This window comes from Acanthochromis polyacanthus, chromosome 8 (assembly GCF_021347895.1).
Source record: "Acanthochromis polyacanthus isolate Apoly-LR-REF ecotype Palm Island chromosome 8, KAUST_Apoly_ChrSc, whole genome shotgun sequence".
Taxonomy (NCBI): domain Eukaryota; kingdom Metazoa; phylum Chordata; class Actinopteri; family Pomacentridae; genus Acanthochromis; species Acanthochromis polyacanthus.
In genome coordinates this window covers 33,562,813-33,590,119 of record NC_067120.1, presented here as the reverse complement: position 1 = coordinate 33,590,119, position 27,307 = coordinate 33,562,813, and the positions used below count along the sequence as shown (strand labels likewise).

Below are 27,307 nucleotides of genomic sequence, written 5' to 3'. Positions count from 1 at the left end.
CACTCTACTGTGTGGTGTTTAAACTGTTTTGTCTCTTATTCTTTGCTGAGAAGGAAAGAAAATGAGTAAATTTATTTAGAACTTTGAAGAATTGTTTCTATATTAATTTACTTTCTGTCCAATCTTAAACTATATTTCACAGGGACATATTTTTTAACTCCACTACTTTTTTCTGACAGCTGTAATATCTAGTTAGTGAAGCTAGGACAAGCTACAACCACCATCAATAATTTAGCGCTGTCTTTTTTTATGTTTCAAGAGGGGCAGCCTGCTTTAAAGGCACATTCTGTGCTCTAAAGCTGAACAAACAGTAGACCTGATTGAAAAGAGTTTAAATATGAGGATTAATGCTAAACAACACCATTTATCTGAGGTAAGGGTAAACAACAGATGTCCACAAAAACATAATATCCTCAGTAATTAATTTCAGACACAACTATATGAGTAAATGACAGAATATTTAAGTTTCTGTTCATGGTGGCGACTAAAATCAGCAAGATCCTTTCTTAAAATGACAACAACAATGAAGATTGTTATTATAAAGGATAAAGTAAAGATGTGCACCTTTGCTGTAAATGAGCTGTGGTCTCCTGAAGCCTCACACAAAGAAAAAGGTTCTACAAGCGAAAGCTCCACAGATCGAGGCAGACACGACACATTCTTTAAAACCAGCTTCTCATAGACGGGCAGCAGGTGCTTCCCTTTGTCCTGTAAGATGAACAGTGGCCAAGAGTTACTTAGTATTCATCAGAAAAACTTCTTTTGTAAGTTTGCAGATCTTTTACATGCACAAAAACAGAAGTTACTCCATACTTTCACCACACTACAGGAAGAAAATATTGTACTTTCTACTATCTATATGTATCTAACAGCTTTAGCTACTTTAAAGATGGAGATTTTACACAATTACTAATATAACAGGCTTTTAAAATACAGCACACTATTACAGATTAAAACGGTGGTTTCTGATGTTTTTGGATGCTGACACCTTACATAAAATAATTTATAGTCAGGCTTACATTATAGATAGTGATTATTCATTTCAGTAAAGGTACCATTACACGTTACAGAATGTAAAGTTATTTACATTCCTGCTGCTCCATCTACAGATAACACTGTGACAACATTTGTGTGATACAGTAGAGAGCGATGCAATAAACAGTGTTAAATAATCCTAACAGAGCACAGCTGGTGAATGTGGTCATGACCAACCTTCTTGAGGTAGAAGTTCAGTTCCTTTGAGGAAAAGCTGAGCACCGGAGCCACAAAGCGACAAGTGATATCTACAGACATGATTTGCTCATAAGAGCCCTGGGCACCGATAATGGCTTGGCACACCAGACGCTCACGTACAACCTGGAAAGACAGGAAGTTACAGTCTACACATGTGCTGCAACATGGATCTATTGAATAACTGATCTTGAGTTTATTCATTTTTAGGCCAAACTGGTTTACCACAGGAGAGTCTGAACATCCTTTCAGCACCATGTCGACAGAGCCGCCTGGAAAAAGCTCCACGCGAGCCGGACTGAGGCTGAATATCGGCTTCTCTCTGCTCGAGGAGATCAAAGACCTACGGTTCAAACCACCTCTCTGCCTGGGAGCGGGGATGGGGGGTAGGAAGGTTTGGCCTGGTGAGGTGTCACCTTTGCGGGTTTTTGTGGAAGACGGGAAGCCGACGTTCCTCCAGTAAATCAGGTGCCTCCGTTGGCCAGAGTTGGTCAGCTTGAAGTGATACTCGCATGGCTCATTGCTGACAAAACATGAAGAGGTCAAAACAAAGCCGAAGTTGCTTTTTATTACCACATTCTGAATGCTAAATCACCATATTATTAACCCCCTGAAGCAGGCTCTGGGCATTTTTTTGCTACTGTCACATTTTTACTCACTGTGGGCTGATTTTTCACTGCAATATAAAGTCCTGCACCTCTATTGAAATAGCACAACTTTGGCTGGAAATAGAACTGAAAAATATCCTCTGTGCAGTATGACTAAGTTATAATGGAATAAAACATTAAAACCATTGTGGCTTATATTCACACTATCCTAAGAAGACATTTCACCATGATGAATATATTCTCTAAAAACCTGCTGACAACTTGCTCTTCTGCATACCATTTTTGAGTCATGCTGCAGGTATATTTTAATCAAGTACATTTTATTTTCCTCTCAGTCTTTCCTGTCTACTCCTCTTTGTTCTATGTAAACACAGCCTGCAGTTCATCTGAATTTCAGTCACATGACTGTGCCTGAACATTTTTGAACATTATTGTTTTTGCAGGATCTGGTGCTAAAAGGAAACATGTCACACGAGATACAGTCACAGACAACTGGAAAACTGAAAAGTTGATGATTCTTTTTGTTTATGCTTACAAATGGTTAAATTTTGGCCTTATTTTAAAAGAAGACATGACTTTCAAATAATCCACTGGTGGGTTTTTATGGTTCAGAGAGTTAATATTACGAGGGTACTCCAAATAGTTCTCTGCCTCACAAGAAAAGTGTCACAGGAGAAAGATAATTAATCTGCCAAGTAACGTGGCGGCGTAATGTGACGATCAGCGTATGTTTGTCTGTCTGTCTGTGCGCAACATTACTCAAAAACAGACAAACGGATTTGGATGAAATTTTCAGGGAAGGTCAGAAATGACACAAGGACCAAGTGATTAGATTTTGGCAGTGATGCGGCTTATAGTCTGGATTTGTTAATTTCTGTATCATTGCGAGATAGCGTCACTGTAACCATGACTACAAGTGAACACTACATCAGCTGTCTGCTGACGATCACATGATTGCGATCCTACTACAAATCCATTGCCACAGACTTATCCGAACTTATCTGTCAGAAGTCATATGAGTAAGCAGCCTTGGAGGAGTACTGTGCCCTCTATGTGCTTTTCTTGTTTGTTCTTGTATTTTTTTCGAATGTAGTCTTGTTTCCCTTCAAGGCATTTGGTTCACTGATGTTCAAGCTTTGGTATCCCGTCACATCTCGAGCCTCCAGATACTTCTCAGCAGCATGCATGACTTCATCTTTACTTTAAAAATGGCGTCTGTGCAAGACTGGAAACAGATAAAAGTCAGACAGTGAAGGTCAGCTGAGTAAGGTTAATAGGGCAACAGCACAAAGCTACATTTGGCCGCTTCTGTTCGCCTGAAGCTGTTTGGACGGATGCATCATCCTGCAGCACTCCAGCTTAAAGCTTTTCTCTCCTTTTTAATTTCATTGTTTCAAACATTCAAGTTTTTGTGGGCAGTCATATAAGATATACACACGTGGACAAAATTGTTGGTACCCCTCAGTTAAAGAAGGAAAAACCCACAATTCTCACTGAAATCACTTGAAACTCACAAAAGTAACAATAAATAAAAATTTATTGAAAATTAAATAATCAAAAACAGCCATTACTTTTGAATTGTTGATTAACATCATTATTTAAAAAAACAAACTAATGAAACAGGCCTGGACAAAAATGATGGTACCTCTATAAAAGATTGAAAACTATTTGACCAGAGTGACATGATTAACTCAGGTGTGTCATTTAATTGACATCACAGGTGTTTCCAAACTCATAATCAGTCAGTCTGCCTATTTAAAGGGAGACAAGTAGTCACCCTGCTGTTTGGTGAAAAGGTGTGTACCACACTGAACATGGACAACAGAAAGCGAAGGAGAGAATTGTCCCAGGACATCCGAAAAAAATGATAGACAAACATCTTAAAGGTAAAGGCTATAAGACCATCTCTAAACAGCTTGAAGTTCCTGTGACAACAGTGGCTCATATTATTCAGAAGTTCAAGACCCACGGGACAGTAGCCAACCTCCCTGGACGTGGCCGCAAGAGGAAAATTGATGACAAATTGAAGAGACGGATCGTTGGAATTGTATCCAAAGAGCCCAGAGCAACCTCCAAAGAAATTAAAGGTGAACTCCAAGGCCAAGGTACATCAGTGTCAGATCGCACCATTCGTCGTTGTTTGAGCCAAAGTGGACTTCATGGGAGACGACCAAGGAGGACACCACTGCTGAAAAAACTCATAAAAAAGCGAGACTGGAATTTGCAAAAATGCATGTTGACAAGCCACAAAGCTTCTGGGAGAATGTCCTTTGGACAGATGAGACCAAACTGGAGCTTTTTGGTAAGGCATGTCAACTCTATGTTCATAGACTCAAAAAGCAAGCATACGAAGAAAAGAACACTGTCCCTACGGTGAAACATGGAGGAGGCTCAGTAATGTTTTGGGGCTGCTTTGCTGCATCTGGCACAGGGTGTCTTGAAAGTGTGCAAGGTACGATGAAATCTGAAGACTATCAAGGCATTCTGGAGAGAAATGTGCTGCCTAGTGTCAGAAAGCTTGGTCTCAGTCGCAGGTCATGGGTCTTCAAACAGGACAACCATCCAAAACACACAGCCAAAAACACCCAAGAATGGCTGAGAGAAAAGCGTTGGACTATTCTAAAGTGGCCTTCTATGAGCCCAGATCTGAATCCCATTGAACATATGTGGAAGGAGCTGAAACATGCCATTTGGAGAAGACACCCATCAAACCTGAGACAACTGGAGCTGTTTGCTCATGAGGAGTGGGCCAAAATACCTGTTGACAGCTGCAGAACGCTCACTGACAAATACAGAAATCGTTTAATTGCAGTGATTGCCTCAAAAGGTTGTGCAACAAAATATTAAGTTATGGGTACCATCATTTTTGTCCAGCCCTATTTCATTAGTTTGTTTTTTTAAATAATTATGTTAATCAACAATTCAAAAGTGATGGCTGATTTTGATTATTTAATTTTCAACAAATTTTTATTTATTGTTACTTTTGTGAGTTTCAAGTGATTTCAGTGAGAATTGTGGGTTTTTCCTTCTTTAACTGAGGGGTACCAACAATTTTGTCCACGAGTGTAGTTATGCCTCATAATGAAAGTTACCCCCATGTTTTGAGGTAGGTTGAGAATTTTTTGAAGCACCCTCGTAGATAAAAATTAGATTCATGAGCGTGATCTACCTGAAGTGTGTGCCGAGGTCGAGGCTGGGGCCCAGAGGCTCGTCACTGACAATAGTTGTGCCGGTGCCGGTGGCGGACAGACGGACAGCGAGTGTTCGGCTGTCCTGTATTGACACCTCCAGCGTGTTCTGGAACTGAAGCGTGTCCTTCAAGTGCGCAACAACCTTGAGCTCCAGCTGGTCGTCTGGTGGCACTTCCCCTTCACTGGGCTCAACACGCCAAAAGGACTTTGCACTGCTCTGAGGAAACAGAAACACAATCCGAGTCCATTTACAGTCTGAAGTGTTGCCACAGGATGCCTGCCTTTGGAAACAGGGGCATAGCAACAGTCTTGCCTCCATGACTGAAATGTGATGCATGAAAATCACTCCCTTGTGGGGGCACTTTCCTCTAACTATGCTGCAGAAGCCATTGAAACCTATAGCATAGATGGACCTTGAGAGATAGATGTGTATATCATATAGCTGCATAATCACATCAGCATTTCAGTGCAGCATGATATTCCAGAGACAGAAGATGAGCAGCAGCTCCCAGCCTGACATAAGTAAGACGAAATACATCCCTACGATGAGGAGGACAATATGTGGAAGATGATATACATATGTGCAGCAGTATAGAGGCTGAGTCAAGTATGCACCTCCCTGTACAAAAGCCTTAACACAAAGACAGTTTAAAAATGAGATTCGTCTCACATCTATGGTACCTTCTCTTTGCAGAAACAAGGACAACGGATGAACAATATTCATTTTATTTACCAACTTTTTCTGAATAAAATCCAGCGCAGTAAGAAAACAGACGTAAATCTAATGTTCATCTCCGATCTTTCAAACAAAGCACAAAGCTCCTCATTGTGCTCAGTGTACTGTATATATATCTGACCAAGCAGTGGTCGACATCACAATCAATGTTCTATACAGCATCTCCATTGATGGATGGGTGGAACATAAACTTTTAATTGGGATTTTGAAAATGAGCTTCCCACAGATGCAGTGAAGCCTGGGCGATTTCACTGCCCACAGGACAACACAGTAAATTGTTGATCAATGGGGGAAAATGTCTTCACTCGAATTTTGCAGCTGACATTTGTGTTGCCTTAGTGAAGCAGAGACAGCAAGAAAAATATCAGACAAATTAAAAATAAAGATTTTCTCGCGGAAAAACTTTGAGGAAGAAAAGTCGCATTGGAAGAAAAATGCCTCAGTTGACCAGAGAGTGACTTTGGGAGCCATGGATCGCTTTGCTCAGCGCTTGCATGAAGGAGGTAGTGAAAGCGGACTTGGGTTGGGTCGATAAAGGGGTGATCGCGGTAAAGGGGTGGGAGGAGTCAGACGAGGGGAAAGAGGACAGGGTTGACTCCCCGGAGTGAGGAGCAAGATGACTGGAATCTCAATAATCACATCAAACCGGCCGCATCCCACAGCTTGATTAGCATTGATTGCTTTTGAATGCAGCGAGAAGTCGGAATGGTTTAGAATTCAGATATGTGCCGTGAGCTTGACAGCTATCAGTGGAGCATCAAACTGGATAAATCCTGCACTGAGGCTGCAGCGACTATTCTCAAATCTCAATCATAGAGCGCAACAACATCAATAAGAAATCTGTGATGGTTCAGGTTAAATATCTAGTTCTAGTTCTTTATCGCACTGTTGATAGAAAAGAAAAACAGACGGCAGACAAGCTTGCGCTCTGGCTGTGTATTTTCTACATTTCTGAAACTGTATGAAGCTTATGTTGGATTAAGGAAGAAGTTGTTCTCGCAGATGGTCACTTAAATGACAAGAAAGCGTGGACACATCGCACAATATTCCCATGATCCTCTGTCATCGGGTCTATTTGTGTGGCTCTTTGCCAGCCTATTGAGCGAGATGTAATGTAATTCTAGAAGAATCTGCATCGATTGACGCCTCGGAGTGCAGAGGAGAAACTCCTTCCCTCAACACTGCCTTAGAGGAGAGGACGGGGTCACACAACTGCAGTTACACCGGGGTTGCCTGTGTGTGTCTAAACCCATTTGTGCGCGCGCAGTCATGTCTATGGCAGCTTCGGGAGCATTGAGGTATTGTTCCAGTCACAAGTTTGTTCCCTGCAGATATCAGGCGACGCTGATAAGGCGATGTGCAGGGAGAGAGGAGCTTTCAGGAGCCAAGCGAAACACTAAATATGATGAATTGTAGCTCTCAGGTTGCCGTAGAGTTTAGCGTTTCGTTTGCACTGAGTAAGCAAGATGAATAACAACAAGGAGAAAACAGCCACTGAATTTTACAAGTTTGTTAAGACTTAGAAAATGAGTTGATAAGCAACAAATGGAAATAGCTGAAGATGAAAGCAGTCATTTTCATAGCAAGACTAGAAGATAAAAGTTGAAATATCTGTTGCACTGAAGAAATTAATTGATCATTTTGTGCATGAAATGTGACACCAGAAACAACCTAAGCTGATCAATCAATTCATTTCCCAGATCATGCTTGCCATTTAATTTATGTCACTCTGAATTGACAAAATGTCCCCATCTGACTGGTTTATAATGGCAACGCAAAGAGCACCACTCTGAGGAAAATCACTTATTCTCCAGGGGTAGGACTAAAATTGAACTGGCAACTAATTATTTCAAGAGCTAACAAAGCATTGAATCCATTAGCTCATTAATTACATATCCAATAAGACTGAAAATTAATTAGTCACGGGGGCAGCAGAGATAAATAAAAGGCTTATAGAAGAACTACGGAGGTGAACGGGAAGATGGCTGGACAGATACAGTTAAGCCTCAAATTATTCATACCCATGCTAAGTTCTGATTTATAGTGAATTCTTATTTGACTGGTCGGTTTCTTCTGGCTGAAAATAGAATGAACATGGAACAAAGGAAGGTAAGACATTGCTTTTGAGATAATTACGGATTTCAGGTTCATCTATGTGCTGTTTTACAAAAATACCATCATACTCTCTCATTGGTCAATGACGAAGCCTTTAGCTGCCACCACAGTTCTTTTTGTTGTTAATAATCCACCTACATGTCTCCACTGGGATTTTACAGCACTCCTCTTTTTGGAAATCACCTCAATATATTCAAAGTACTGACCGTGGGGATGATGTTTTTAGGGTTGCATGCTTCTCCTTCTTTCACCAAGCAAAAGTTAAGCTCCTGTATCCAGATAATGTTACGGATGGGTGGTGTTCTCGAACCCAAAAGCAGGCACTCAGGCAGGCGGATGATTAATATGGATTTAATAATAAATTCAACACAAAACACTCCGCATGGGAGGCACGAATATAAACAGGGCGGGGTACAAACTAAACTAAGGGCGACGAACTAGACTGGCCTTGGTGAGGGCAAAAACTAAACTGAAACAGAAGGTGACTCACGTCAGAAGTCCGGGGGTAGGGAGACGAGGCAGGGACGGAGCTGATGAAAACTGGTGGCAGGGTTGTGGCAGGGACAGCAGGGTAGGGAGAACCAGATCAGATGGGGGAGTCCAGAGCGGAAGGGGAGACTGGAGCAGACGAGGGATTCCAGGGCAGGAAGAGAGACGGAGCAGACAAGGGAGTCCAGGGCAGGTGGGGAGACAGAGCCTTGAGCAGACCAGTGAGACTCTTGCAGGGGAGCCGCAGGCAATGACCCAGCAGAGAGTCGTTGGCAGAGCCAGGCTTTATCTAACCTGGCAATAGCCAGATTAATAATTGTGTAGTACTTGATAGTACTCCATAATATCAATCTGGGACCGCTCCATGTAAATCCGTTCGGAGGAAAGAGGCACGGATTGGACAACGCAACAGTATGTCCCGCCTCTGACAGGTTTGTTTTTAGCCAATCGCGGGATCTTCACAACGAGCGGAGCCAATTGGTAGATTAAACTCTTACCAAAACCCGTAGGTAAAAAAGCACAAATATCTTTACCATCCAGAAATGCGCAAAGCGCCTCTCGTTGTTCTTCCTTCTTTGAAGGAAGAACAACGAGATTCAGCTAAAACTGACTTAATAGCAGCATCTACACGATCGTTGTCCTCCATTGCCATGTTTGTTTTAATCTACTGGCGCTTGGTGTCGTCTTCACACCCGGATATCCCGCCCCACACACGAATACTGCTGCATGATTGGCCCGTGCCAACTTGGCTCTGTACGAACAGTGAATGCGGGAGCGGAGCAAGATGGTTTCTTGAGAGATTTGTGAACTCACAAATATCGCGAGAAATCAACTTGCCGGCAAGGTTAGGCTTTATCTGCAGCTGATTGCAGATTCGGGGCAGCTGCACTCCTCCGCAGCCGCGCTTAATCAGCCAGAGCGCAGCACAAAAGAGGGAGGGGCCATGACAGATAATTCCATATTCATCTCATCTAACCACCAAAACAACGAAATAAAGCTGTCTTCTTTGTCCAGGTGAGCTGCTCAGATTCATCATGGTGGATCCGGTGATGATCCTTGGGTTCTTCACTCAATACCCTTCTTGGCAGCACAGGGATGGCTTTCGGCTTCCTACCACATCCTTTGAGATTTTTCATCGTGTGGAACTTTTAGATGATGCTTTGCACGGTGACCACTGGCACTTGAAAACACCTCAGCCAGTTTAGCCAAACTTCATACTGTGAGCAGCACGGATGGACCATAATGTCAAGCTCAACAACTCTTCAGTTTGAACCATGACTTGCAGTTGAGTAGAAACCAACTGGAGAACTAGTACACCCACTGTTCTTAATATATAGTGTATGAGAATGTACTGGAACATGGTAGAAATGAACAGCACCACAAGAATAGTATTAAGGCTACATTGTCTTGGTAGTACGAATAATTTTGGACATGCTATTTTTAGTAAAATGCAAAAAGTAATATCATTAGTATCACTTAACTTAATAAATAATTGTGTTCTGTCGCTTGTTTGTTGTCATTTCCAGCTACAGGAAACCTGTTGTTCCAATGTAAAATTCACTTTAAATGGTCATCTGACGAGGGGTTTAAATAACTTTCAGATTAATAGTACATAACAAATCCACTACTGGGGACTGGGTGATGCTTCTTTACGTAAGTCTGGAACATCCTACTGCAAGATCTGATCCCATGTTAGAGGTTTGTTTTCGATCAGCTTTTACTGCATGCATAAAGCCACAAATGTAGTATGGGTTGTGATAAGTGAGTCTGTGTGCGTGTTGGTGTTTGTACCATGCGAGCAGTAAAGTGAGCTGGAACAGGCGACTGGTTTAACAGCTGCAGGGTTCTAACAACGTCCGTCAGAACCGGGATTCTGCCAAACTGCAGCTGTGTGCTCTGAACATGAACGACTGCTCCCTGGCCGATGCACGACAAGACCACCTCCTGGAACAGAACAGAAAAGAGACGGGTAGATAACTGAGTTTGCTAATTAATTTAGGGGAAAACATGTCTTTATCCTGCAGAGACGTTCCGCTGACCAGGGGAGGTTGGAGACTGCCGAACACAGCGATACGTAGAGTGTGATGCAGCTTTCCAACAGCTTTAGCGAGCAGAAACACAGGAAGCTCCAGTGAAGCGCCGGGAGGAATCACTCCTCTGGGCTCAGAACTGCCAAAAACCAGTGAGGGACTTTCCTCATATTCCTGAAAACGATGGCACAGACAGAAATTAGGCTTTTACACAGTTCCAGCATGTACAGTCTTAGTGACAGCTTGGTGGGATCAAAAACAGCACAATCCCACACAATGTCGATCATACGAACTTATTTTATGCAGTAGCTGTTGTCTCATCTGTCTCAAAAACTATTGCAAAGTATCTTGTTTGGCCACTTAGGACTATAAACAGGGATTATTTTCCTGTTCTTAATTAGTTAATTAGTATTTTTTTATCTATAAAATGTGACAAAATGTTGATAAGCTGCACCTAAAGCCCAAGATGACGCATTCTAATGTCTTGTCTTGTCCACAAAGCAAAAACATTCAGTTCATTAATAGAGAGGAGGAAAGACACCAGAAAACATTCAAATTTAAAAACCTGGAATTAGATGTTTTTTATCTTGAACAATTAAACCCAGACAAATAATTGAAAATCAAAAAAAAAAATGTGATTAATTTAATGGTTGATAATTAATTGATTCCTCACAGCAGCCCACATGACATTTAAGAGAATAAAAGAATTGAATAGAAATAGTTTATTAATCCCCAAGTGGAGATTCAGTAGAACAGAGCACTGATGAAGAAAGTTTTGGGAAATGCATTGATTTGATTTGTATCAAATATCGAATTTTATCACTTAATAGAATCATTTTAGCAAATTACCTTTGAGGATTAATACTACTATCATGACTATGCAGAAAATGTGGAGCTGAAACTAGGAGACAGTTAGAATTTGAAGTGAAAATCAAGTTTTATACCTTCTTAATATGTCCATATGGTGTTTTTATACATGGGAACACAAGTCAAGCACAACATATGAAGTTAACGCCATGGCTGGCAATTTCCACCTTGGAACTATCCTGCGCCCGTGACACAACAAACCTACAACACCAAACCTGTCATCTAGCAGGGTGGCCCATTCTGTATCAATGTACTTCTGCAGAGTCAGTTATTGGTTCTGACATGCATGGTTGAATTATTCTGTTATTGCATTCTTTATTATAACATTCTATTGTGTAGTGTCAAATAGTTTTCCACCATCTGAGTGGAGCTGTAGGGAAGCTGGTGAGCTCAGGCTGCAGTGAATGAAGAGTGCTGTGTGAAGAGAAAGGCAAGGGACTTTAAAGATGAGCACATCCTGATGAAGCAACGATGTACAATGACATCTAAGTCATTATAAGGCAGGAAAAGAATACTTTCAAATTGTAATATTGTAAGGATATTTGTTAGTGGAAAGCAAAGACGCACACAGAAAACATGATGTAAAGGAGAGAGGCACATTTTAAACATGTCTTTGGCTTGGAATAAACCAGTGATACCACAGTTTACCTTTCTTAAAATTTCAGTGTAGAACCGCCCTTGGTAAAGAAACAGCCTGACGAATAACGCCCTTAATAGATGCAACTTTTTATTTGTATGCATATATGAACACTGAAATGGTTTTCTCGTTTGAAAAAAATGCTTTTCTTCAAACTGCCAATGAAAATACCTATAAGTGATGTGCTTGTGGCAAAATCAATAGTCCTAGTTCAATGCAAAAGACAGACAAATGCATTTCAAAGTTCAGCCAAAGACCTTCAAATGATATTTGGATTCCTTCAAAGGTCAGTATGTTTTTGGTACAACATTTCCAGAGCTAGAAAGCGAGAAACCATTGGGAGGAAACACACTTTTCCACCATTACTCACACTGGAATTGCATTCAAAAGGAATCTTCATGGGCAGGAGATGACACAATTATGGTTACTAATAGCTTATCTAATGTGGATAAAGACATGTGGTGAGCCTGTCTTTTAACAAATGAGACACAAGGTGTCAGTTATTGAGCTTTCGAAGTGTTGGTAAGTGGATTTTCTTCACTTTTGGACAGAGCCAGGAGAGCTGTTTCCCCATTTCCAGTCTTATTAAGCTAAGCTAAGCTAATGGTCTCCTGACTGATATACAAGTTTTTTGATGAGCCTGAACCAAGCCATGTGTTAAATTATGAATGCATGGGCCTCATTGTGTTTATTTCTTGTTTATCTGATTATAGTATCTGTCTCCTGCCACATGCATGGACAGTAAACATACACACCTGATCCAGTATGCCGTAGCAGGCGGCCATGTTGCTGGGATTGGTCAGCTGCACTGACTGTTTGTAGGGGTGATCAAGGAAACACCTCTGAAAGTTCAACACTGAAGGCTCCACAGCAATCTCAGGCACAACACACCTATCAACAAAGAGAAAAATGCAAAAAAACAGAGCAGAAGGACAAAAGAACAGGGACAGGAGCTGAGAAAAATAGATCAGAGGCTTATTTATGAATTCAGCAGTAACTACATTGCATGATGCCAAAACTGAAGTCTATTAATTAAAACCGATTCATAAATTTACAATGACGCTGATTGCCGTGAGGAAGTCAGATTACCGCAGCCCTATTCTGAGTGATGGTGCAGGTGACATTCTATTGTATTATTATGCAAATGGAGTTCTGAATATTTAACATATCCTCCACTGATTTGTCGACACCTGTATGCAAGTTCAATGGACCATATTCACAGCTTGTCAAAGCATCAGAACAGCCTGAAAGAAGCGCAGCAGAGGTTACTGCCAGAAAAAAGCCATTTTACGTCAGAAAAAACAATGATGGCAACTTGTGACACAAGTGCAACTAGAGGTGTCGTGCTGCAGAGTATTCTCACCTCTGAGCAATGTGACATACAAAATCAGCAATGAGCAGTGCAGTCTATAATAGTATTTTATCAATTATTCATATCTTTTGTATGTTATATTTAAAGAAAGTTGAAATCAAAGTTCTCAAATAACTATACTGAAGTAAAAAGTACAATATTTTCCTGTGAACTAAGTCGTATATATAGTATAATATATAATTACAAGGTTGTCCTGATTGGGAAAACTCAAGTAAAGTACAAGCAATTAGAGGATTAGAGTTGGGTACTCACATTAAGAAAATACTTCAGTTAAAAGTCAAGTCACATTAAATTAATTTTCTGTCAAAACGTAATGTTCATATTCAACAACTGCTATAGAAAAAGAGATTATATTCCTTCATACCGGAACAGAGGGATGATGATTAACTGTCATTCATTAATTTTTTATTAAGTATCTTTTCACAGTGAAAAAAGATCAAATGGTGTTATGGCACAAGAGAAAACACACAGAAAAAAACTGGCCCAGTACTCCGTGTTTGTGGCCTTTAATGTGCAAAAGCTATATTTATTCAACTGCAACTTGTGAAACACAACAAAACCAACTTCCAGAGATTTATGTTTGCACATTAAAGGTTCACATCTGTCAATGTGTCTAACCTGGCGTTGATAGGCAGAGTCAGGATTTCCTTGCCAACACCTTCAACGTCCACCGTCAGCCCCAACCTGTATCTCTTCACTGTGTTGGAGCACAGTGTCACCTGTACATATAAAAAACACAAACTGTATGAGAGTACAAGAAGTCCAACAAACTGAAAAGCACTGTCAGAAGTTTAAATAAAAACCAGGACCACTTTAAAAATGACTTCTTAAATATTTCAAAAAATGTGATTGTGTTTCATGCTAGAAACAGAAAAATACGTAACTGACAACAAATTAATTACAATTTCAGCCGGCTTTGTTAGGTACAGTGGTTCAAACAGAGCAGAACATCCTGTCCCTTCCTTCTTCTTTTAGGCTTTTCTTCTCTCTTTCTGCCTCACTGATGACAATTAAGAAAAATCAGTGGTGCTGAGTATCTGTTTAGACAAAATCCGGAGGAAATAAAAAATCTGCGATAAACATGAATGTTTAGTAAACTGTTAATTTACATTTGCTAATAATTTCATTGCCTTCAGACACAGTAGCTAATGGCAAACACAGAGTTTATGCACTTGATTTCTGTGGAGATGTTGGTTTCATGATTCATTAATTGGTTCATGAATATTTAGTCACATGAGATAACATGTAGCCTCTTCATACACAGTAAATCCATCCATCCACTATACACCCCTTAATCCTCATTAGGGTCGTGGGGGTGCTGTCCAAGCTGACTTAGGGTGAAGACAGGGGACACTGGACAGGTCACCAGTCTCTCACAGAGCTACACATCGAGACAAACAACCAAGCACATTCACACCCACAGACAATTTAGAATCACCAACTAACCTCAGCATGTTTTTGGACTGTGGGAGGAAGCCGGAGAACCCGGAGAAAAGTAAATGTAAACTCATGTAAACTCCGTGTAGAAAGATCCCAGGCCCAGGCATGAACCAGGGATCTATAGATGTGAGGTGACAGTGCTAACCACCAAGACACTTTGTAGTCCTACACAGTAAATAACTTGTTAAATTTCACTCCACAGAAATGAACATCTAAAACTGAAGGACCGCAATGCTCTCTGTTGCAGCTAAACTTAACTTTGGTCCTGTAAAAAAACTCTTGTCTGTGGATTAAAGTTACATATTTAGATGTTTCCCCACTGAAATAATTTATTCCTGTTCTAAAGACACTCAGATGTAGCTTTCTCTAGAATGTGCAGATCTATGAAGCTCCTGCCTTTTTCTCCATCCACGCCTCCACTACTTCCTGCAGCTGGAGCACACCTGCTCACCCATGATTCTGTTCAGGTCCTGTAAAACTAGTCTAGGCTACAAAACATCCATCCATCCATTCTCTGTACACCGCTTTATCCTCACTAGGGTCGCGGGGGGTGCTGGAGCCTATCCCAGATGACTCGGGCGAAGGCAGGGGACACCCTGGACAGGTCACCAGTCTGTCACAGGGCTACATATACAGACACACAATCACACTCACATTCACACCTACGGGCAATTAAGAATTATCAATTAACCTCAGCATGTTTTTGGACTGTGGGAGGAAGCCGGAGTGCCCGGAGAAAACCCACGCATGCACAGGGAGAACATGCAAACTCCATGCAGAAAGATCATACATGTTCAAAGCAATTCTGAAAAAGAATATTGGTACAGAAAACCCTATCCTGCAAGGATTGGTTCTTTAGGTTTGCTATGCATGAAACCCAAGAAGTCTGTATCTGTGTATTGAGACTGTTACTGGTACACAGCAGTGTTACGGTGGAAAGGTTGCACCACAGTGCTGACTGACTGTTTCACTAATGATAGGTCCGCCAATATTCAAAAAAACATTATATCGACATGCAAGCATGACAAAATAAATAACATTTTACTGGAAGGGGGTTTTAATCAAACCAAACACACTGAAACAAAAATAGTATACATCCAATACTATAAACTGGATTATTATTAAACCTGCAATAACCATGTTTGGCCACTGGATGGCAGTGGAAAACAACCGTATACACAACACTGACATATTAACATCTTTTAAGACAACTAGGCAAACAAACTTGTGCTGCTTATCACCCGAAGAAGTAGCTCTTTAGCTGCTAAATGCTCCATTATGCTTATTATAGCTGCTTTAGAGTCTGAAAATCATTTTAAAAGCATTGTGTGCATCTTTATGTAGAAGTGCAGTTATTGCTGGTGGGTTTTCATTGCTAGAAGCTCTTACATTCTGACTCAGTCCCACAGAGTATTTGCACTTTAGTGCTAATCTTAGCATAGTGAACAAGGGCGTCAGTTTGTTTTTAAAAGTGGGGAGGACGGAGACCACAGCACTTTGAGAAAATGTCGAAGAACGGCGGCAAAATGCTACAAGCTGGGCTTGAACTCCCAACCACCGCACCAAAAGTGGAGGCCCAACCTGTTGAGCCATCGGTACATACAGGCAGAAGGGTCTGTGGGCCGCTATAGTACTAATTCTCCCGGGCCGAAATTTTGCCCCTGCACACCTCTGGTCGGAGCTTCCACTTGGCACGGGCGCAAATTTAGCATCTGCACGGATTTTTTTAACCTCACGAAGGTGTGCTGCATGTCTGTGCAACTCTCAGCCGAGTGCGGATGGTGCGTTCAGGAGCGTTGGAATTTTCAATACTGCTGAAAATAACTGGGTTTACAACGGCTTACATGTGAAGAATTTGAATGTGTTGGAGACAAAATGACCTCTGACAAAAAGTGGGGGGGACACGTCCCCACCGTCCCCCCCTAAACTGACGCCTATGATAGTGAACCATGGCTAGAGTAGCTAAAGCTGCTTTACTGGACCTGCTGTGTCAGCTTGTAAAAAGGTACTTTCTTGTGGGTTATCAAAAACAATAACTGACAACACAAGATCTGTGTTATGTTCATGGTGCCCTGTGAAGCATATCCGCACACAATCTAACTTCACATGAAAGCACATCTCTGGATGAATTCTCTGTTCATTTGTCAGCTAACTGTACCTTAAAGGTGACATCTGACATTGCACGCACAAAGTTGGATGCAGGACTGACGGTGAACTCTGCAGGCAGAGCATGAAGGTCTCTGGCAGTGTGGCCTTGCCAAGTCTTGCGTGATGCTTCGGACACCTGTTTTGCAGCAGAAACGCTGGGAGAACCCAACCCGTCACCCAGGACACGCAGGGCAAACGTCATAGGAACAAAGGAGGTGTTGAAAAGGGTACAAGACAATGTTTGTGGGAAACCTATGCACAGAAATATCGAGAAAGAAAGATAGAAAATAGGGGAAGATACATTTTTTTCTAAATATTGTTATTCTCTAGATAAGTAACAGCATGAAAATACATTCATGAACAATGTTATAACTCACCAAAAGGAACATCCCCAAAACTGAGCTCTGAAACATTCAAGTGGAATGTGGGCACAACGACAGAACCCCTGAAAGAAGAAGACAAAGACACAAAGCTTGAGAAACTTTGGAAACAAGTTGAAAGACTCTAATTTAACTACTGTGAGTGCAGCAGAAAGCGACTACTTGGCATTTTGATTTTTAACATCGCCTCAACTTTTAGAGCAGAGCTTTTTTAAAATATTTCTTCGACTCATTTAAATGTCGGGACAGAACACGACTTCCAATCCTTCCCAGCTTCACCTAAAGGTCAAGGTAAGCGGCTGAGGCTGTCCTGTGACAGTTAGCAGCAAATCCTCCGAGAAAGCTCCCAAGATGCGACTGTGGAAGGTGACTTTCACAATCTGGCAGGCCCCGGGGGGAACAACACCTTCCTCGGGGCTGAAGGAGAAACAGCGGCCAAAAGTGGTGTCGGGGCTTGACAGCTTGAAAGGAGCATCAATCAGGCCTCTGTTCGACACCTCCACCTGGACAAAGAGAAGCATCCGCTCATTTAATACTCAGCTATTTCTCCCTGTATGAGCGACAAAGTTAAAATATATAATAATTGTCGATGTCAAATTTATAACTACTGATGTAATCCACTGGAAGTTGATGTTAACAAAAGACACAAAACTCCAGAAGTAGTCTTCAAGCTGGATTTTGTTAATTGAAAATACCACAAATAGAAAAGTAGAGGGCCTGTTTTATGATGGAAATTTTAACAGTTTAGTTGGTTTGGACGACTTTTTTGGTACTAAATATAAGAACATTTACTTGAAATTGAACACATAAACACCAAATATTCCTTATGGAGCATATCAATGGATGTAGGATAAAAGTTGCTACATTGGTGCAAAAATTTAAATAAAGACAGTAGAAACCATCAACAATTAAATAGCATATGTGTCGATATATAATTGAGGGACAATTGAAGTCCATGAGATCTATTTTGCTTATGTTTTTTATGTTCATTATGATCATGTCTTTACAAACGCCGCAATTAGTTATTATGAAAACAATTATTTATTAATTTTTAAAAAAGACTGGATATCAATAAAATGTCAACTAAATAACCATCCAAATTTAGTAACAACCACCTTTTGTTTAGCTAAACAATAATAAAATGAGCTTAATCAAAAACTGATTTGATTGTGTTCTTTATATTAAGTTGAGATAATCATGATAGATGTTTCTTTTTTGGCAACATATCAAACTTTATACGGAAAATAACAAATTGTATCTGTGTCCGAGAAATCATTTTCAACTAAGTTACCCATTACAAAAACACCTCTCAAGGAAGTGTGGTAATTCCAGATCACATGACCTGCTACACATGATGTCATTTCCTCCTGAAGAAAAGACTGGCAAGATTTCAAGGCTTTCTGAGTTGTTTAATATAAAGTAGTGTGTGAGTAAAGTGTGGATTTATGGCATGTCAACAGATTTTTTTTTTTTTGTATATTTATATAGGTTTAAATAATATTTTAGAAGGATCCTTCTCTAAAAATGTCATGTGGTGTGTGGTTATAGGCGGTCATGTTGATTTTAGGTCTGAAAAAAGAAAAAATGTCCCGAAATTTTATATTTACCCACATTCAATCTTTCAATTCAATGTTGTTATATTTATATAGTGCCAATTCACAACTTCTGTCATCTCACAGCAATTCACATCGTAAGATGAAGACTTTAAACATTTTAAACATAGAATGCAACAATTCAAAGTTGCCATTGGAGTATAAAGGAACCAAAAAGAAAAAAAAAATTGCATGAGGCACAAGATATGTTATTTGTGAAATGAGCAAGGAAAAACTAACATAGAATGATTCCACAAACTCCAACCACAAATCCACTCAAGTTTCACAGAAAAGCCATATTTATCGCATAACTTTTGCTGATATAGTTTACAAACAACCACCTGTACACTTAACATGGCACAGCTACTTGATCATACTGATCGCTACTATATTTTGACTTTGTCAGCTTTTTACATGGAATTTACCAGCTTAAAGTAGAAGAATCAAATCAAACTTTATTTATATAGCACTTTTTATACAAGAAATTGCAATACAAAGTGCTTTACAAGAACAGACTTACTGTAAAAAAGAGCCGAGTATGTAACACGTAGGCCTTGTTAACCAACTGAATCCCAAGAAGTTTATGAATGTTTTCCTGTTGTCCTATCTTTACTCAATGTGCGTTCATTTCTCTTTTTTTTTACTGCAACATACGATCTTGCACCCCAATGGAAACACAAAAAACATGACTAGAAGCTAAGAGAACCCAAAAATGTCACAAATCAAAGTTTCTCGATGTATTCCCCAAAAAAGAAGGGGAAAAAAAGCTGTAATCAACATGCAGAACATTTTTCCAAATGCCCACAGGAAAAAAAATGGTGGCTTCACATGGTATACATATTTTCCCACTTTGCTCCAACTCTGTTTGCACATTAACTGCAGAAAGATATGTCACCATGCTGAATGTATCTTCAGCCTGTTGAAATATATATATCATTATATCCCTATATTCTTTTTGAGCCATGCTGCATTCATGTTATTGCTCAAGTGTGTTTTATTGTGCTGTCAGTCTCTCTTGTTCTGTGCTCTGTACACTACCTGTAGTTCAGCCAAACAGTCTCTGAATTTTGTCACATTACTGGCAGGATCTGGTGCAAACTATTTATTTCTGGCTAATTGTCAAATGAGACATGTAGAACAAAATGAATATAATGAATTTAGGTTTAGAATAGATGAAATGGAGCCACATATTACATGTGATTAGTACGAGGACCATTGTAGAGTTGAAAATCAAGTGATTCTTTTAATTCTTACAGTTTCTGTCTCTGATAAATGCTGTAATTTTGGTGATTTTTAAAAAAAATATTCCAAACCTTCAAACCCGACAGCGGGTTTTAGGGTTAAGAGAGTTAATACACATACATTAAGATGTGGCAGTCTCCCTGTAGGCCTGGTAAACGAGTGTGGCATCATGTGAACATCTGTGATATGAAGCACTGGAGCTGTCCTAACTGATCATTTTCTAAAAAGACTTAACTGTTCACTTTGGCATGACATCTCTTACCTCATACTGGTTTTGTCCCCTATGAATACATTTCCTACGTTTATCAGGTTATAGTCGAGTTGGACGTTGGGTCCCAGACCTTCACCCTTGATTGTGAGAGGTAGACGGGATTCACGGCCTGAGGGCAAACACAGACAGCCGTGATGAAAGATTCATTACAAATGAAAGACAGAGAGAGGAGAAAACTTACTGCCGGGTGAAATACTGAGACAGAAACAATAAAAACACATTAAAAATGACAAGTCGGTGTTTCAAGACAAGAATTCGCTGTCAAACTTGAAGATACAGGGTCTCGTCCAGTTGAATTTTGAAGGTTGTGAAGGTAGTTTAAAGTACTGAATCAACAATCTATCCAAATATGAAATGTTTCTTCTTTAGGTGGACTTATTAAAGGCTGCAAGAGGTCTGGCCTTCTGTTTTGCTTAGTAAGCTTGTGAATCTTTTTTTGCAAAGTGAGGACCTGCTGCACAGGAGTGTCCAGTCTGGCTGTCATTGACCTGGGCCGGTCAGGTCATCACCTGCCTCAGAAAACATGGAAATTAATGTAAATTTGGCCTCCGGCTCTGAAGACACAGATGAAGGCCACATGCAAATTTGCTAACAAATTTTCACTACCACTGGGGTGAGATGAATATATTGGGGCACTATGAGCGCATTGTCTAATATGAAAATGAGATCAAGTAGGAAGGAGTCCGTCCATGGTTAAAGCACGTGTTCATTTGTGCTGTTTCAGCCAAGTTTAATTGAGGATATCATACAGTGAAGGAGAGGGAAACATAAAAGAGACATAGTTGAGAAGAGTTGTCGTCCTCTGACAATAACCAGACAGACAGACACGGTTTGCTACCCAGACTTGTCTGTCTAACCTTTGTTTGCACCAGCTCACAGAGGGAAGGAGAATCTTTTATGAGAAAGCCAAAGCTATTGATCTACAGGAGGGGCGTAGTGTGTGCTTGAAGTTGTTAAAACAATCAATTGCAAAGTGGTGAAGAACAAACAAAAGAAAAGAGTCTTCCCCTGGTTCTATGAAGGCTTCACCTCAGTAAACAAGTCATACTTTGTGTTAAGTGTTGCTCTCAAACTGCTGTAAACCTTCATACACATCCTTAGCTTGACCTTTAATCCAGCATTGCATTAAAAAGAGAAATTGGACACAAAGGACAAACTGTGATAGGGCACTGTTTTTCCAGCTCATTTACTCTGTGTTTAAGAATAACATAGACATTCTGTATGTCTTGGAGGGGCTCAGTGGTTAGCACCATCGCCTTACAGCTAGAAGATCCCTGGTTCGTGTCCCAGCCTGGGATCTTTCCGCATGTAGTTGGCATGTTTTCCCCATGCATGTGTGGCTTTTCTCCGGCTTCTCCCACAATCCAAAAACATGCTGAGGCTAATTGATAATCCTAAATTGTCTGTAGATGCGAATGTGGGTGTACCTGTCTGTCTCTAAGTGTGGCTCGGTGATAGACTGGTGACCTGTCCAGGGTATCCTTTGCCTCAGTTGGGACAGACTCTAGCCGCCCTCCCACTCCCATTTCACAAAATTTATTTCGCATTTCACCAAAAAGCCAAAACACAGACGTTGTGGGGGCCCTAAAGCACAATTCTAACCAAGGTCAGTAAGTGTGATCATCTGAGTGCACAAGATTTCACAATAATCCGTCAAAAAGTTAGCGATATTTCGGCATGGACCAAAGTGTTGTGCTGCTTGACTGATGGTGCCTACTGCTAATGTCACAGCGATAGCATGGCTAACATCTAAACATTGCTGGTTGCTACTGTAATGAAAACATACATGCAAAACTGTGCGTTTGAATCAAAAACCTATACGACACTGACCTGTAATGTCACAGTATATGGTTTGCTGGTAAAGCTTGGCCTCCTCAGGCTTGAAGACAATGAGGAAGTTTGCCGTGGTGCCGGGCCAGATCTCACCCTCCTTGAGCCGTGAAAGACAAGAATGATTGAAAGAAACAAGATAAAACTGATATTTTCTGGAAATGCAAATATTAGAAGAACAGACAAGTGTACTACAAAGCAAGTTCCAAATTTGCAGGATTTCTTTTTTCTAACTGACTTAATTTAATGTAACAACCGCTGTCACTCACAGGAAGCTGGTTATCAGCTCAGTAAGTCAACCAGGATTTTCTGATCTGACTATAGATGTACAGTTGTGATGACCAATCACACATACGGACATGTCTACTTGCAACGGAATGACTTTTTTCACAAACAAGGAGCAAACTATAACATTAGAGACACACAAAGATTGCTAACACATAATATGGAGTAAAAGTAAGCGAGCTGCAGCAGCCGAAGCAGGAAGGAAGGCTTACAAGTAGCTGCAAACTGTGTGAATGTCAACAGACTGATCAATAAAACTATCAAATTATTAGGGCATGGGTAGACCTGACTATGATTATAACTGTATATTCTGTTAAATAAATGTGTTTCTTCGATGTGCGGTTTTCTGGCGTTGAAGACAGTTTTATTCTTTGAGCTGCAACCCTGGCAAAGTGGGAGAAAGTAAAGAACAAATATAAAAACATGAATCAAACTGCAGGTACCATAAGTAAAGTTATTGCAGATCTTATAATGTCAACCAGAGTCAGGCTTTAGTGTTTTAATCACGTTCTGGTTTTGGATTATATCATTCTACAAAGGCATATAGACTCCTGTCTTCTACTCTCACTATCTGTATATCGAGCTTCACAGATCTTTCAAGGTGTTTTAATGCACCTTGATCGGTTGTTTTGAACATAACGTGTCCTGGAGCAGGTTAGATGTTCATCATAAGTTACCAAATCAGAAGTGGCCTGTGATGTTGAAACCCAGAGTTAAACCTTGTTCATCTCAAATCCTACTTCATTCTACAGGCCTCAGATGTGAAGTAGAAAATAAAATTGAAGATGGCTGATTCTTTATTCTGGCTCAGCTCACACTCCTAACCAGTGTCTGTTTGTGTGTGGGTGTATGTGTGTATGTGTGTGAAGACCGCTGAGCATTTCTCTTATAAATGCCCTCCTAAAGTTTGTGTTATGACTGGCCTACAGACTGTTTACTCTCTCCCTCTCCCCCACAGCTTCTCTCTCTCTCTCTGTTTCTATGTGTCTCCTCCCTCCCTCTATCCAGGGAACCAGGCTGAGTTAAGCAGAGGAGACACTGGCAGAGAAGAGGAGGGTGATGGTGTCAGAACAGGTCAGGCTACCTGAAGGTCCCCGGGCAGAGAAGGCCCAGTCTGTGACCCGCCTGTCACCAAGCAGTCAGAGGGGATTTACATGCAAAAGCAGAGCTGAATCTTAACTCTTTGTGACACATATCATCTTGGAGCTCATCAACAAATTAAAATTTCTTTCCTTACAGTCACAGCACTGGTGATTTAGCATTTAGAAAGAGAAGTCCAAACATCCTGTGCAACCCAAAACAATAATAGCATACTGATGTTAGGCAGGTATGATGCTAACCATGGTCTCAATGATCTATTATTGTGCTAAAAGTTGCTAATTTACAGCAAACACAACATACAGATGAGGCTAACGCAGGTATTTGTTTATGATGATGATGCAAAAGCAGAGCTGAATCTTAACACAAATAATCCTAGATCTCATCAACAAATTAAGATTCTGACAGATACAGCATTTAGTAAGAAATGCCCAAACCAAACATCCTGTGCAACCCATAACAAGAGTGGACAACCATGGTGGCTGGATTTAGCATTAACATTAGCATGCTAACATACTCACAGTAACAATAATAACATACTGATGATAGACAGATATTATGTTTACTTGGTCTCCATGGTGCATTATTGTGGTAAAGTTTGCTAATTTGCAGCGAACACAACATAGAGATAAGGCCGATACAGGTATTTGCTAAATACAAGTCAGAGCTATATGCTAACATTAGCCTCATAGTAACAACGATACCACACTGATGTTTTGCAGATATGTTTACCATGTTCTCCAAAGTGAATTATCATGCTAAAATCTGTTAATTCTTTCATGTTCTAGGTCTTTTGGACCAGCAACTGGATCCCTGCCAGCCCAGTGAAAGCTGTTGACTCCCTCAGCATTAATATGTAGACATAAAAGGAAAGTCATGGTCTCTGCAGTACAGAGAAAGAAACCATAGGTGCTGTGAGGACAAATATGGTCAACTAATGAGTTGTGTGAAAGGGAAATGACATGCAAAGAAACACAAACACACCACCGGGTCCACAGCTATGCAGCTGTGTGAGAGGGCCAGCAGGCAGTCCTTTGCAGCCTGAGTTCTGCATTCCTGCAAGGCTCTGAACAGCAGCGGTAGGGAATGGAGCATTGGGTCGAAGTCACATTGAAAAACTGGCCGTTCCCTCTCCTCCTCCTCCTCCTCTTCCTCCTTCTCCACCTTCTGCTGGAGCACCGAGCTCTCCCTCAAGAGAAGGTGAAAAGTAAAACAAAGAGTAAATGAGGAGGGTCAGAGAGGGAAAAAGAGACGAGCAGAAGAACAAAGCATTGCCATCAGAAAGAGAATGATGGACATCTGAGTTATTTCTGGCAACACATGCTTTTATAGAGAGAAATACAACACAGCAGGGAATGCTACATGTACAGAGGGAAACACGGAATGTAGAGGAGACTATACAACTAAGACTTGTAACAGTTTGTGACCATCTATGTTTACCTCAATAAGCTCAGGTCCTCCTCTTGCTGGCTGGACGACACTGTCCAGCAGTACTGAAGAATTATGTCACTATTGTTGGTGAGTGATACTTTCTGTACATTGGCCAAGGAGATATAGGTGTTGGTCAACCAGACAGAGTCGGGTACCAGACGGATGTCCAGTTCCTCACAGGACCCATATAAGCTGATGTACACATCTTCACCTGGGCAGAAGACAGTAAACAAAATCAGTATACAGAAGCGCACAGACAAATATCCATTCATAGACTTTGCCAGTAGTTCTTAGACTTATTTATTATATTTATATGTTCCCAGACGGTCTGAAGGGAGTGATTTTACCAGCTGTTTTATAGTCTGTATACAACAAGAGCCCAAACAAACTACACAAAAATGTAGCCAGTGCTTTTGAATTTTGACTTCATTCATCCATTTGCACTTTTTTCTAACGCTGAATAGCTAAACAGAAAAGACCAGTAGCCAGGTTAGGGAGCACGCAGTCCTGGTCCTGTGGGAGTCTCAGGCCTAATGTGGGCAGTGATTAAAAAAAAAGAACCTCAATATGGAGTCAAGAACATGTTGCAGAGTCTCGCTGCAAAATACTGGATCTGGACCAAAAGGAGCCTTATAGAGATCAGCAATTGAAATCACTCCCCAAATATCCTGGAAAACTGGCATCTGAAACAGGTTGACTTTATGATGCTGCCAAAGCCTTTCTGAGTGGCAGCAATGTGAAATACGACAAGATTAAATGAATATGAAAAGTATACATCACTTAGAGCAGATATTGTGTCCCAGCAACAGGTGAAATCATTAATGGTTAACAACACAACTAATGAGTCTGTGCCACCATCGCAATGTGAACACACCGCAGCAACAATAACCAGCAAGCAGAAATAAGATGCAAAACAGGATGTTGTATGAAGCCACGAAAGAATGAGGTCTGATGTAAATTTAACGAGTGTTTGGTTACATTCAAATTGGAAGGAGGAGAAACTTTAGCCTGCGGAAATGCTCTACTTATCCTTAGATAGTTTATATTTGCACCTGCACGGATGGAATCTTTTTAATATGATTAAATCTGAGGTCAGTTTGGATACAAGAAAACATAGCATTAATTCTGCTCTCTCAGATGTTTCTGTGGTTCATAATTTCTTTGATATGACACATCTACAGTTGATAAAAACACAGAAACTTAGATGAGTCCAGTGGGTGTTTCATTTGATTGTGACTGTAGTGTTTTCAAAGCTCGTCTCCAGCCAGAACAACCATGGACAACTGCCATTTATTACTTCTTACTCACAATTTTTGTTTTAGTTCAAACATAATTCACTCTGAAAAAGGTAATAAAAGTGTTCTGAAAACCTGGTTCCTTCAACTACTGGCATAATTCAGAGGATTGATGTCTGCTTTGATGGATGGTTGAGTAAAATCTCGCTCTTGGTTTAGGATTAGAAGCTTTAACTCCAGTTTGAAAGCGCAGAAAAATCATTCTGGGGCTCTTTCAATAAGCAAGGTTTAACAAAGTGCTGCTGATGAAAAACACCTAAAACAAGGTTCACCACATCCAGTTGTAAAGCTGCAGTGCCAGCAGGTTTACGACTGCAGCTCTGGACCTGCAGCAATGCAGAAAATCTGTACAAGAAATATTTAAATGTGGGTACGGAAAGTATTCAGACCTCTTGAAATGTTTCACTCTGTGTCATTGCAGCCATTTGCCAAAATCAAAAAAGTTCATTTTATTTCTCATTAATGTACACTCAGCACCCCATCTTGAACAGAAATGTAGAAATTTTTGCTTATTTATTAAAAAAGAAAAACTGAAATATCACATGGTCAGAAGTATTCAGACTTTTTGCAGCGACATTCATATTTAACTCACATGCTGTCCATTTCTTCTGATCCTCCTCGAGATGGTTCTGCTTCTTTATTGGAGTCCAGCTGTGTTTAATTAAACTGATTGGACTTGATTAAGAAAGGCACACACCTGTCTATATAAGACCTTACAGCTCACAGTGCATGTCAGAGCAAATGAGAATAATGAGATCGAAGGAACTGCCCAAGGAGCTCAGAGACAGAATTGTGGCGAGGCACAGATCTGGACAAGGTTACAAAAGAATTTCTGCAGCACTCAAGGTTCCTAAGAGCACAGTGGCCTCCATAATCCTCAAATGGAAGAAGTTTGGGATGACCACAACTCTTCCTAGACCTGGCCGTCCAGCCAAACTGAGCAATGGTGGGAGAAGAGCCTTGGTGAGAGAGGTAAAGAAGAACCCAAAGATCACTGTGGCTGAGCTCCAGAGATGCAGT

The 27,307-nt window shown here is 40.6% G+C and overlaps 1 protein-coding gene across 1 annotated transcript in view; it reads right to left on the bottom strand.

Moving 5' to 3' along the window:
- The window catches only part of hydin (HYDIN axonemal central pair apparatus protein), a 138,653-nt gene that overhangs the window by 94,104 nt on the left and 17,242 nt on the right, over nucleotides 1-27,307 (bottom strand). Inside the window, exons 8-23 of the mRNA XM_051951466.1 lie at nucleotides 25,002-25,203; nucleotides 24,546-24,750; nucleotides 22,179-22,278; nucleotides 20,340-20,457; nucleotides 19,177-19,183; nucleotides 17,523-17,740; nucleotides 17,241-17,308; nucleotides 16,874-17,115; nucleotides 13,894-13,994; nucleotides 12,659-12,794; nucleotides 10,409-10,573; nucleotides 10,161-10,313; nucleotides 5,008-5,246; nucleotides 1,456-1,753; nucleotides 1,213-1,356; nucleotides 565-708 (exon numbers count right to left, since the gene is read on the bottom strand). Coding sequence (XP_051807426.1) covers nucleotides 565-708; nucleotides 1,213-1,356; nucleotides 1,456-1,753; nucleotides 5,008-5,246; nucleotides 10,161-10,313; nucleotides 10,409-10,573; nucleotides 12,659-12,794; nucleotides 13,894-13,994; nucleotides 16,874-17,115; nucleotides 17,241-17,308; nucleotides 17,523-17,740; nucleotides 19,177-19,183; nucleotides 20,340-20,457; nucleotides 22,179-22,278; nucleotides 24,546-24,750; nucleotides 25,002-25,203 — 2,540 coding nt within the window. The remainder of the gene's footprint in view (nucleotides 1-564; nucleotides 709-1,212; nucleotides 1,357-1,455; nucleotides 1,754-5,007; nucleotides 5,247-10,160; nucleotides 10,314-10,408; nucleotides 10,574-12,658; nucleotides 12,795-13,893; nucleotides 13,995-16,873; nucleotides 17,116-17,240; nucleotides 17,309-17,522; nucleotides 17,741-19,176; nucleotides 19,184-20,339; nucleotides 20,458-22,178; nucleotides 22,279-24,545; nucleotides 24,751-25,001; nucleotides 25,204-27,307) is intronic.